The sequence below is a fragment of the Gorilla gorilla genome, chromosome 9, assembly GCF_029281585.2.
Source record: "Gorilla gorilla gorilla isolate KB3781 chromosome 9, NHGRI_mGorGor1-v2.1_pri, whole genome shotgun sequence".
NCBI classification, from domain to species: Eukaryota; Metazoa; Chordata; class Mammalia; order Primates; family Hominidae; genus Gorilla; species Gorilla gorilla.
In genome coordinates, this window is record NC_073233.2 from 62,519,577 (window position 1) to 62,533,040 (window position 13,464).

The 13,464-nt window shown below is 37.4% G+C and overlaps 1 protein-coding gene across 1 annotated transcript; it reads left to right on the top strand.

Moving 5' to 3' along the window:
• The first annotated feature begins 7,201 nt into the window (after positions 1 to 7,201).
• On the top strand, positions 7,202 to 13,257 carry LOC101124042 (tripartite motif-containing protein 49D). The gene is made up of 6 exons (XM_004051093.5): positions 7,202 to 7,612; positions 7,898 to 7,993; positions 9,723 to 9,953; positions 10,671 to 10,693; positions 11,567 to 11,664; positions 12,758 to 13,257. Exons 1-6 carry the CDS (start codon positions 7,202 to 7,204, stop codon positions 13,255 to 13,257), a joined length of 1,359 nt encoding a protein of 452 aa, XP_004051141.2.
• The last annotated feature ends 207 nt before the right edge of the window (positions 13,258 to 13,464 follow it).

Genomic DNA, 13,464 nt, shown 5'->3' on the forward strand with positions numbered 1-13,464 from the left:
TTCTTTTGATAGAGTAGTTTTGAAAAGCTCCTTTTGAAGAATATGCAAGTGGATATTTGGAACGCTTTGAGGCCTACGGTGGAAAAGAAAATATCCTCACATAAAAACAAAAAGAGTGTTTCACAACTGTTCTATGAAAAGGAATGTTCAACTCTGTGAGTTGAATGCACACATCACTAAAAAGTTTCTGAGAATGCTTCCGTCTAGTTTTTATGTGAAGATATTCCCGTTTAAACCGAAGGCTTCAATGTGCTCTAAATATCCACTTGCAGATTCTACAAAAAAAGTGTTTCAAAACTGCTATATCAAAAGAAAGTTTCAACTCTGTGAGTTGAATGCACACATCACTAAGAAGTTTCTGAGAATGCTTCGATCTAGTTTTCATGTGAAGACATTCACATTTCCACTGAAGGCCTCAAAGCTGTCCAAATATCCACCTGCAGAATCTACCAAAGAGTGTTTCAAAACTGCTCTTTCAAAACAAAGGTTCAACTCTGTGAGTTGAATGCACACATCACAAAGAAGTTTCTGAAAATGCTTCTGTCTAGTTTTTATGTAAAGATATCTGGTTTCCAATGAAAGCCTCAAAGCGGTCCAAATATCCACTTGCAAATTTTACAAAAAGAGTGTTTCAAAACTGCTCTAATGAAAGGAATGTTCAAGACTGTGAGTTGAAAGCAAACATCACAAAGAAGTTTCTGAGAATGCTTCTGTCTTGTTTTTATGTGGAGATATTTCCTTTTTAACAGAAGGCATCAAAACGCTCCTAATGTCTACTTGCAGATTCTACAAAAAAGAGTGTTTCAAAACTGCTATATCAAAAGAAAGTTTCAACTCTGTGAGTTGAATGCACACATCACAAAGAAGTTTCTGAGAATGCTTCTGTCTAGTTTTTATTTGAAGATATTTCCTTTTTTCACCATAGACCTCAAAGCGCTGCAAATGCCGAATTCCAGATTCTACAAAAGAGGGTTTCAAAACTGCTCTATCAAAATAAAGGTTCTACTCTGTGTGTTGAATGCACACATCACAAAGTAGTTTCTGAGAATGCTTCTGTCTAGTTTTTCTGTTAAGATATTTCCTTTTTCAGTATAGGCCTCAAAGCGCTCCAAATATCCACATGCAGATTCTACCAAAAGAGTGTTTCAAAACTGCTCTATCAAAAGAAAGGTTCAACTCTGTGGGTTGAATGCACACATCACAAAGAAGTTTCTGAGAATGCTTCCATATAGTTTTTATGTGAAGACATTTCCTTTTTCACGATAGGCCTCAAAGTGCTCCAAATTTCCACTTTGCAGGTTCTACAAAAAATGTGTTTCAAAACTGCTTTATCAAAAGAAAGGTTCTACTCTGTGAGTTGAATGCACACATCACAAAGCAGTTTCTGAGAATGCTTCTGTCCAGTTTTCATGTGAAGATATTTCCTTTTTCACCATAGGCCTCAAAGCTCTCCAAATGCCCATTTGCAGATTCTCCAAAGGCCCATTTGCAGATTCTCCAAAGAGAGAGTTTGAAAACTGCTCTATCAAAAGAAAGGTTCAACTCTGTGAGTTGAATGCACACATCAGAAAGAAGTTTCTGAGATTGCTTCTGTCTAGTTTTTCTTTGAAGATATTTCCTTTTTCACCATAGGCCTCAAAGTGCTACAAATATCCACTTGCGGATTCTACAAAAAGAGTGTTTCAAAACTGCTCTATGAAAAGAAAGGTTCAACTCTGTGGGTTGAATGCACACATCTCAAAGAAGTTTCTGAGAATGCTTCTGTCTAGTTTATATGTGAAGATATTCCCTTTTCCAACAAAGGCCTCAACCAGGTCCAAATATCCACGTGCAGATTCTACAAAAAGAGTGTTTCAAAACTGCTGTATGAAAAGGAATGTTCAACTCTGTTAGTTGAATGCACACATCACAAAGAAGTTTCTGAGAATGCTTCTATCTAGTTTTTAAGTGAAGATACCCCGTTTCCAATGAAGGTCTCAATGCGTTCCAAATATCCACTTGCAAATTCTACAAAAAGAGTGTTTCAAAACTACTCTAAGAAAAGGAATTTTCAACTGTGTGAGTTGAAAGCAGACATCACAAAGAAGTTTCTGAGAATGCTTCTGTCTTGTTTTTATGTGAAGATATTTCCCTTTTCACCATATTCATCAAAGGGCTCCTAATGTCCACTTGCATATTCTACAAAGAGAGTGTTTCAAAACTGCTCTTTCAAAAGAAAGGTTCAACTCTGTGAGTTGAATGCACACATCACAAAGAAGTTTCTGAGAATGCTTCTGTCATGTTTTTATGTGTATATATTTCTTTTTTCACCATAGGCCTCAAAGCGCTGCAAATGTCCAATTGCAGAATCTACAAAAAGTGTTTTTCAAAACTGCTCTATCAAAAGAAAGTTTCAACTCTGCGAGTTGAATGCACATATCACAAAGATCGAGAATCTCAGTCACAGGAGAGCTACTGTGTATAGATGTCTGTTTGTGGCAGGCGGTCAAGGTATTCATGCTGCAGAAGACAAGCTGGAATCTCCCTCCACCCCCATTTCGACCCAACCAAGGGCTGTGGTTCCTTTCATAAACCTGCCTCTAGTCTTCCCCACCTTTCTCTGTTCCTATCCCCTCTCTAATTGCTGGATGAGGCTGTGCTACTGCAGCCAACTGTCTGGCCCCTGAGCATTACATCCCCATACTCCAGGCCTTTATTCATCACCAAAACAGCATGGTACTGGTATAAAAATAGGCACATAGACCAGTGGAACAGAATAGAGAACCCAGAAATGAACCCAAATACTTACAACCAACTGATCTTTGACAAAGCAAACAAAAACATAAAGTGGGGAGAGGACACCCTATTCAACAAATGGTGCTGGGATCATTGGCAAGCCACATGTAGGAGAATGAAACTGGACTTTGTGGCATAGACAAACTTTCTTATTATTATTCAATGAAACACTCACGTAGGACCTACTGGGAAGGTATTTTGCAGATGTAACGAAAGGTCCTGCTCTTGTAACTAGCAAGTGTACTCAGGTAAGCCTGAATTCATCAGTGAAAGTCCCTTAAAGAAAGACATAGGCATTCCTTGAACAACATTTAAAATAGCGAATGGGACTGTAATCTTCCAATTGTCCCCTACTGACTTGGGACCAAAGCTTCGAATCATGACAACTGGGATCCAGCCAGCTGAGGATTTTTCTTCCTAACTGACTTTAACAGGGATCTCATACTTGCTCAGGCAGCCCATCAACTGTGGAAACCAGTTCCTTGCACTTAATTCATATGTGAATCTCCCTAAGTATACATATATACTATGGGTTCTGCTTCGATTTTTGAACTTTGACAGACTTTTTGAACCTCGACAGACATAGGGCTGACAGATTTGTCTTCACTGTTCTGACACTCTTGAATATAAGTCTAGTGGGGGCTATTGGCAAAGAATTCCGCTGTCAGAATATATTTGAGTAGCCGCTTCTGAAATCTCTTTTCTTTTTAAAATTGTCACATGACAACAAAAATATTTGTTATAGAAAGAAAAATATAATCCATCCCTATCATTTGGATTCTGTATTTGTGAATTAGCCTACGTCCTAAAACTTGTTTATAATCCCCAAATTAATTGCTATATTGCATTTCTAGTCATGGCAGAAAATCATGCACCATGTGGAGAAAAGCATTAAAATAATAACTCGTATTTCACCCACGAGATTGGCAAAGTTTTGTAAATTCAATAAGAGACCTCAAATTAGTAGAGTTATTTGGTTAGACAGTGATTTCTCTTAGAGAGGTAGAAAACAAAAAAGAGTTTTACCTTCCTGTTGGACTTCTCTTCGAATATCCTATAAATGTACTAAATCAGCATTTAAGGCTGGACAAGGTGGTTTATGCCTGTACTCCCAAGCATTTTGGAAGTCCAAGACCAGAGGATCACTTGAAGACAGGAGTTGGAGAACAGCCTGGGCTACAGAGCCATACCCTGACTCTATGAAAAGTTTAAAAAAAAAAAACATTAGTCAGGTGGGATGGTTTGAGCCTGTAGTCCTAGCTACTTGGGAGGCTGAAGCAGGAGGATCCCTTGAGCCTTGGAATTCAAGGCTGCAGTGAGCTATGATTATACCACTGCACTCCACAAGGAGACAGTTTCTCTAGAATAAATAAATGTGCCCTTAGAGGAATGCCTGTATCTTGGATGAAGCTCAATAAACAGTATAAAATGCATCTTATTTAATTTCCAGTGTATGTCAAATCTGATAGGATTTATGTTACATATGATTCATTTCAGTCATGGTTTTTTAAGGAGTGATGATAATTTAATCAGCCATGCAAAGGTGTGATCTAACTGCTGCATAAACCTAATCATCTTATTCTCAACCTTTCTCAATACTTCACCCACTTAAAGAGGTGGGTGTGGTCTTCACAGATTCTTATAAGGGACATAGAAGAGACAAGCTCAGTTTTCTCCAAAGGAGAAGGAGCTCACTTAGAGGGAGCTGTGTTTTGGTGACTTCTGAAACTCAGTACTGCAGCGAATGATCTCCTGACCTTGAGGAGTACTTAACAGAATTATTTCTCGAAGAATCATTGTGGGAACCCTTCAAGGAACCCAGCGGTGAGTGAAACTTATATTGATAAAATTATATCTTCTTTCCTTTACAAAATAATAAATTAGAGTGTTAAAAATATCTCATTATCTTAAATCTACACAATGATACCATCTGTAATTCATATTCTTACTATAGATTTTATGAATTATGTGGATACTAATTGTTGTTATTTTGCATTTTCTATCATTCTTCAATATAATTTTGAAAAAATGGAAATATCTAGTGTTTGTTGCAACAGATATGTACGCATAATGAATATATGGAGTTGATATTTATACATGTATGTACACATAGGTGTGTGTAAATATATATGTAATGAGTGTATTAATATTATACAATTGAGTTGAGAAGACATTAATGAATGTTAATTCAATCATTCAGCATTTACACATAATTTTAAATTAATAAGGTAATGATGAGAGATGCAAAATAGTGAAACTGAAAAAAATGAGAAAGCTCCCCAAAACATCCCAGTTTGGAAATCAAAACACAATTTTTTGACCAAATAAATATATAAGATATAATTTGATACGTGATGGTGGTTGCCATCTCACTTGAGTTTTAATCTTATTAAACTATGAAAAATTCCTTACAATGACTTAGATGACCTCTGGAGAATATTTACAATTCTAAGATTTTTCATTGCTTTCACTAAAATTCAGCAGTGTTATCAAATAAAGGAGAGTAACGAAAAGGACTTAAAATTGCCAAAGACAATAGTTTATATATTAATCAGGGCTCTCCAGACAGACAGAATCATAGGATGTATATGTATACATGTAGAGATACATTCATGAGCCATTTCAGTCAACAACAAACCACACATGGTGGTCACATAAGATTATAATACCAGTATGTTTACTGTACCTTTTCAGTATTTAGATGTTTACATACTAAATAATTACCACCCTGTTACAATTGCCTAGAGTATACAGTATAGAACATGCTGTACAGTTTTGTAGTCTAGGAGCAATAGGCTGTACTGTATACCATAGGTGTGTAGCAGGCTATACCATCTAGGTTTGTAAAAGTATATTCTATCATGTCAAAACAATAAAACAATAAAACCTAGGCACAGTGGCTCATGCCTGTAATCCCAGCACTTTTGGAGGCCGTGGCGGGCAGATCACTTGAGGCCAGGAGTTCAAGTCCAGCCTGGCCAACATGGCGAAACCTCATCTCTACTGTAAAAAAAAAAAAAAAAAAAAATGAAAAAATTGGCCGGGTGTAGTGACATGTTCCTATAATCCCAGGAATTCAGGAGGCTAAGGCAGGAGACTCGCTTTGACCCAGGAGGCGGAGGTTGCAGTGAACGGAGATTGCACCACTGCACTCCAGCCTCGGTGACACAGTGAGTCTCCATCTCAGAAAGTAAATAAATAAAACCTCCTTACACATTTCTTAGAACATATATCTGTCCTCAAGCTACACATGATTCTACACGAGAGGGAATTCATCAGGAAAATTCGTTTGCTTGATTATGGAGTCGGAGCAGTTCCAAATATAGGCTGTCTTTAAGCTGATGTCGTCAGGATACCGGTATCTTGACTGAGCTCAAGGCTGAAAGCCTCAGAACCAGCTTCAGGAGAAAGAAAGAGGAAATTGCCTTTCCTCTGGCCTTTTCCTTTTATCTGAGTTACCAGCTGATTGAATGGTGCCCACTCACACTGAGGGATGATGGTCCCACTCAGCTCACCAACTCACATGTCTCTCTCCTCCGGAAACACCTTCACAGACCCACCCAGAAACAATGCTGCACCAGTTCCCTGGGTGTTGGTTAATCCAGTCAGACTGATACCTAAAATTCACCATCACACCATAGAAATATAATTACACCTCTTTAAGTTTAACAAAAATCCTACTATATGTTAGTTCAGAGTTTGGGTATCCCTAGGAGAAGTTAATTCAATCCACGAGAAAATAAAAAGGCCCAATATCTTTAATGATTTTTTCTCGTCTATTCAACCTAAATTGGTTTAATTGCTGTTTTTTATTTGTTTATTTGGTTGGTTGACTGGTTTTTCTATTTCGCTTTGGATTTGGTTTGTTATTTTACTTTAATTTTATATTATTTTAAGTCCTGAGATAAACGTGCAGGATGTGCAGGCTTGTTACACAGGTAGACATGTGCCACGGTGGTTTGCTGCCCCACTGTTGTGTCTCTCTCTCAAAATATATCATAGGAACCTCTAGCCATCTTCTCGTATTTCTTTGGCCAAGGCAGTTTTTCCCACTCTTTCACACTCATTCGGCAGTTATATGAAAGAAGAATAAGAACAACTACAATTTATTCTAGGCCACTTAGAATCAAACCCAATTTCCAGATCCACATTCAGAAAAATGGGAAATTTAATAGATTAGTATTATGTTACAGACAGGCACTAGGAGTAGAAGGGGTTGTGAGGCATCCAGTCAGTAATATCTATTATAAAGCCGGGAGACTCTCTGTGTGAGATTTTTATTTTTGTTACAGAAGAAATAGTTTGCTGTGCTTTAATGAACACTGTCAAGAGAAGAAACTATAGCTATCACTTATCTCCACATGTTCAGAAGCTTTTCATCAACCCAGACCCCAAAATGACATGTTGCTCTTTCTTCCTCAGAAACATGAATTCTGGAATCTCACAAGTCTTCCAGAGGGACCTCACCTGCCCCATCTGCATGAACTACTTCATAGACTCGGTCACCATAGACTGTGGGCACAGCTTTTGCAGGCCCTGTTTCTACCTCAACTGGCAAGACATCCCAATTCTTACTCAGTGCTTTGAATGCATAAAGACAATACAGCAGAGAAACCTCAAAACTAACATTCGATTGAAGAAGATGGCTTCCCTTGCCAGAAAAGCCAGTCTCTGGCTATTCCTGAGCTCTGAGGAGCAAATGTGTGGCACTCACAGGGAGACAAAGAAGATGTTCTGTGAAGTGGACAGGAGCCTGCTCTGTTTGCTGTGCTCCAGCTCTCAGGAGCACCGGTATCACAGACACTGTCCCGCTGAGTGGGCTGCTGAGGAACACTGGGTAAGCGATGCCTCTGAAGATCTATTTCTATAAAGGACACATGAAATTCCTGTGGCCCTATTTTCTTGGAGATTGGGTAAAGCCAACTCTGAGTCGCTTTAAGCAACTCTCTTTTGGGCTTTCTTAGTTTCAAACCTCTGATATTTGACGAAGAAGAAGGGAAACAGAAGAAATGCCATTTACTAGGGACTTATTTGTCTCTCATTCTGGGCCCCCTCCCTATGAAACGGTCTGCATGTTACTTTATTGTCTTCACTGGTGCTTCAATTTATGGCTCTTTTGCAGGAGAAGCTTTTAAAGAAAATGCAGTCTTTATGGGAAAAAGCTTGTGAAAATCAGAGAAACCTGAATGTGGAAACCACCAGAATCAGCCACTGGAAGGTTAGTGCTGTAATACCCTACCTTCTCCAGGAACTTATGGTGGGCAAATGGGTGACTCTTAAAATAGGAACTTGATATCAAAACGTAATGTTTCTGGGAGTCAAAAAAAAAAAAAAAAGAGAAGAAAACATTGAGAAAAAGTGGTCTCATTTCTTATGTAGAATAGTGTGACTGTTAGATGGGATTTCTAACAAAACCGTTGATGTTACCCAAAGCATGCTGATTTGTTTTCATACAAACCTGTAGCTATACACCAACAGATACAAGAAACTGGGCCATCTCACAGCATTCTATATGTGCTGATTGGATAAATGCTGGGCATAAGAGTTATTTGGCAGTCATGGAAAGCTCAAGTGAACCTTCTGAGCCTGGGTCAGCATTAATCTGAATGCTGGCGGACAAGTAGTATTTGGAATTGCATGGAAAATTTGAGGCAGAAAGAGTGACAGGGGAAATCTAGGGCAACCATGAAATTAAGAATCCAAACTAATTAATATTGAATAATACATAACATATGATGAGAAAAGTGGTGAGAAATATGGATTTGTGTCTTGAGGGAGACATGCAAACGTGCCCGAAACATGGGAACTAGTATCTAAATATAAGGAGAACTCTGAGGACTTCAGAAAAATATTAAAAATGATTTTCTCTGTGTGGATGTATACTCTGAGGGTATGATAGCTAATATTAGTGTGTTGAAAAGTATTTCATAAGAACCTACTCTATGTTGAATATTAAATTAGAAAATTTGCCAGTATAGAAGAAAGAAAGCATCTTTGTCCTCACAAATCGTACAATCCAAATGAGAGAGGCAAAAATGGTCAACATGCAAATATGTGCAGTACATGATGTGTTAGAGTGTGGTAGATTCTTTGTTGGAGAATAATCAAGCAGAGAAGTAGAAAAGGACAATAGAGGCCAGAAACTGGAGATCAGTGTGTGAGTTTAAAATAGGGTGGTCAGAAAAAAGACTCACTGAAAAATTCAAATTGAACAAAGTTTCAAAGAGGAAGGGGAGCACGAAAGTGTGTATGGATATATATGTGGACCATGAGTGTGTGTGTGTGTGTGTGTGTGTGTGTGTGTGTGTGTGTGTGTGTGTGTGTGTAAAATTCCAGTTGGAGAGAACAGCATATGCAGTAATTTTGAGTTCGTGTATGTTTGGAGGCCTGGGGAACCACAAAGAAGTCTATGTTTCAGATTGGGATGACTTAGAAAAAGAATGGAAGGAAATGAATTCAGGGAGACAAAGATGGCCAAATCATAAATGCAGCCTTATTAGGATAGGTTTTGCTGGGCGAAATGCATTTAGCTGGACATGTTAGTCTAAGGTCACAAATAATGAGTTTAAACAACTTGTTACATATCTCAGAAATAGAAATAATTATTTCCTTTCTAGTAACTATAGCTCTATACTCCAACTCTTAAGCATGAACTGTTCTTACTTTTCCATGAATGTGGGTTGGAATAGAGAAATTCAAATTGTTTTTTTTATTTCCAACTATCTTAGAACACTTATTATCTTGAATAAATTTAATGTAGTTGGTCAGATACATCTATGTTGATCTTTATGCAGAAAGAAAGGAAAGGAAAAAAAATTTGTGGATTCTAAGAACTGGCAAGACTGAGGTTTAAACTATTGGATGTTCGAGAGACAAAAGGAATCAGTGAGATTTAATAGGTGATGGATATATACATTTCTCTTTTGACTAACCCATTATCACTGCAGGATTATGTGAATGTAAGGCTAGAAGCTATTAGAGCTGAGTATCAGAAGATGCCTGCATTTCATCATGAAGAAGAAAAACATAATTTGGAGGTGCTGGAAAAGAAGGGGAAAGACATTTTTCATCAACTTCATTCAGGTAAAGCCAAAATGTCTCATAGGAGGGAGATTTTAAGAGGAACGTATGCGGAGCTGATGAAAATGTGCCATAAACCACATGTGGAGCTACTTCAGGTACAAACTCGCAATGTGGTTTCAGGTTTTTGACTATTCACATGTATAAGTATTTTCCTCATGGCTGAAATCCATCTCCCTACCTTTATTTCCATGATGTGTTTCCAAAAACACATTCGCATAACCAATGCTACTTTATTGGGAGAGTATAGCCCCACCAAAGGATTCTACCAGGCCAAAGGTCCCTCCTACTTTATCCACCAGCCACAAAACTTTGTGGAATGGTCAAGGTAACAGCCCCAATAACTATTCCCCAGCTAAGTCAATAATACATTTTGGGTTGTCAAACATATATAAAATAGTGAGTGATTCATTTACATTTAGGTTAATTTGAGGACATGGCAAGATCAGAAGTTTTGGGAATCTAGGCTCACATTAATATTATTTTGGGAACCACTCATTTGGGTAATAGGTTCTGGGAAAGATGACCGAGTAGGTTATTCGAGGTTACCATGGAGCATAGATTCTCTGGGCCTCTTCTCCCTTCACTTCTTTGGAGAACGTCTTCAAGACTCAGACTTTCCCGGGACATTAATTACTGACAATATGACTGACTGGGTTTTTCATTACAGAAGAAATAGAAAATGCTTTGCAGAAGAGAAGAAGGTAGGGAAATAATATCTTGAGGAACTGACTCCAAATTTCACACTGAACTTAATGAAAGATGCATCTTGTGAACTGCACAAAATCTTTCTTTCTTTTTTTTTTTTTTTACAGGCTTTTGGAGACATATTATACAGGTGAGTGTGTACCTGGATTTTAGCATATGTTCTTTCACTTTCCACGAATATCAAAGCAGGCTCTACCAAAGTCATGGCATAAATGATTAAGATATTGATACTACTTTATTTTTTTTTTTTTGCATCTACTTTCGTTTCCACACCAGAAAAGACAAGACCACTAAGTAAATAAATACATAAATAAATAGTGAAGTAAAATTTTAAAAAACATGTTTATTCCTGACTTTGTTTTATTGCTTAAAAGCCTGCATAGGTGAAAGATGAAGTTTTGTTTTGTGGATGGTGAGAAAGTCACCAGAGGAAGCAGGAGAGAAGTGGGGGAAGTATTTTAGCAGTGAAAAGGTTGACGATTTGTTGTTCATACCTATACACATATCAGTTAACAGTTCTGAAAATAGATTGAAAAATCTGTGGAGTGTTAGAACTGTATAAGTCTCTCGGGAAGCTTGTTTATAAAAGGCAGGTCTAGCTGCCTAGAACAAGTTTCACATTCTTTATCTTGAAAAGGAAGCAGCAGATGCAGCAGTCTCCCCAGAACCCCTCTATTTCAGACAAAGATGTCAGGGGAGTCTGCCAAGAAGTGGAACTCAGAATTTCATTTCTAAATATTCTCAAGGCCATAAGGCTAAGGAACTTTACACATTTGGGGCAAAAAATAAGAAAGATCAGACTGAATTCTGACTCAGACTCTCCCACTATGCTTTAAAATTTGGAAACTGTAAATATAAATTAATTCCAAAAGGGAAGGAATAATTTTTGAATTATCAAATTTGTGGGTTCAAAGGATTCTCATGAACTGTCTTTTAAATAGAAATAGTGATTTTTATTTATTTTATGGCTGTAGATGTTGTAACTGCAGGTTTTTCCTTGCAGAAGTGAGTCCGTGCAGCTGCACATGCCCCAGCTTCTGAATCTAGAGCTCAGTGCAGGGCCCATCACTGGACTGAGGGACAGGCTCAACCAATTCCGAGGTAAGTCTCCACCCACAGGCAGCACTCCCACTATCTAAATATTATTATTGTTAGGACCACATAGGTAATATTTCACCCTTTATCAAATATTTTACTACTTTATAGGCATAAGAGAACAATATAATCATGCAACCCTTTTGTATCTGTGTCTGTATAGTCAGATTTATAGCATTAAGATTGAAAGATAGTGAAAAACAAATACATTATGGCCTCATATGTACCGAGTAATGTAATGGGAAAAAAGGAGTAGTGTAGCAAATCTAAAAAAGGAGCAAATGGAACAATGCTTAGAATGAAGGTGAGTTATTTAATGTTAAATAGAAAATTTTACATTTCTTTGGTGTATTCATTTGAACAGCTAAGAACTGTTCTTTTGGGGAATATAGTTCACTGGAGATTCTTGGGGTTTTTAAATTTTTTAAATGGATATATATTATGTATTTCCAAGAAAATTAGTTAATGGGTAAAAATAAAAAGAAATCATTTTGTGAATACAAGTAAAACATCAAACAAAAAGAAGTTCAGTTTAATTGCAATACGAAAAGCTACATGTTAAGTCTAAAATCCAGCTTCAGCCCCAAGCTAGCATGGAGGGCCACAGAGAGACTGGTAAAAGATTTTGCAGAAATCTGCTTTGAATGATCACTTATGACATGTACTTATGGATTTTTATCCAGTTATCTAGAGCAGTTCTTGAGTAACTGAAAATCTTCACATGCTTTCCAAAATGATAGCACTAGTTCTTAAGAAAAAGAAACATTTCTAAATAATGATCTTGATAAAAGCATAGCATTTAGGGCTTATAATGTGCAAATTTTGCTTTGAAAATTGGATTAAAAGAAGTTGGTCTTACATTTGGCTCTCAGTATGTAAGTTTTCAAAACATTTTTAATATCTGTGGTTAGCATTTTGTTTGTCTTGTAGATAATATTAATCATCTCTATACTTTATTAGAAGTTACAAGCAAAAGTGTCCTTGTGACTTTATGTTTCCTGGTAAATTAACTTTTTGATAGAACAATTTTTGCTTATTTACACATGCCTATGCATGTTTTCTTTCTTTCTTTCTATTTATTTACTTATTTATTTTGCAGTGGATATTACTCTGTATCATAATGAAACCAACACTCATATCTTCCGATGTGGAGATTTGAGAAGCATTTGTATTGGATGTGACCGTCAAAATCCGCCCCATATCACTGCAACACCTACAAGTTTTCTTGCATGGGGTGCTCAGACTTTCACCTCCGGCAAATATTACTGGGAGGTCCATGTGGGGGACTCTTGGAATTGGGCTTTTGGTGTCTGTAATAAGTATTGGAAAGGGAAGAATCAGAGTGGCAATATATATGGAGAGGAGGGACTCTTTACTACTGGGTGTGTTAAGAACGACATTCAGTGCAGTCTCTTTACCACCTCCCCAATTACACTGCAGTATGTCCCAAGACCTACCAATCATGTAGAATTATTCCTGGATTGTGAAGCTAGAACTGTGAGCTTCGTTGATGTTAATCAAAGCTCCCCTATATACACCATCCCTAATTGCTCCTTCTCACCTCCTCTCAGGCCTATCTTTTGCTGTGTTCTCCCCTGACCAGAGACAAATCAGAAATGTGTTCATCTGCTGTGGGAACCCCTTTATCCCAGAAAGCCCTCTTCCTTGTGCCTTATCAAACAGGACAAATAGGTTCGGTTTTATGTCTTGAATTGCATTCTAATGTTATTAAAACTCATTTATTGTGTTACTATTAAATGTGGTAGAAACACTAAAAGTATATGTATTGGTTCTTTATTAATTAAT

What these genes read in the sequence shown, in the direction of transcription:
- LOC101124042 (XM_004051093.5), top strand. Translation starts at nt 7,202, where the DNA reads ATGAATTCTGGAATCTCACAAGTCTTCCAGAGGGACCTCACCTGCCCC. An exon ending in CACATGTGGAGCTACTTCAG is followed by an intron (nt 9,954 to 10,670) that starts GTACAAACTCGC and finishes TTTTTTTTACAG; the next exon opens with GCTTTTGGAGACATATTATA. An exon ending in TTTGGAGACATATTATACAG is followed by an intron (nt 10,694 to 11,566) that starts GTGAGTGTGTAC and finishes TTTTCCTTGCAG; the next exon opens with AAGTGAGTCCGTGCAGCTGC.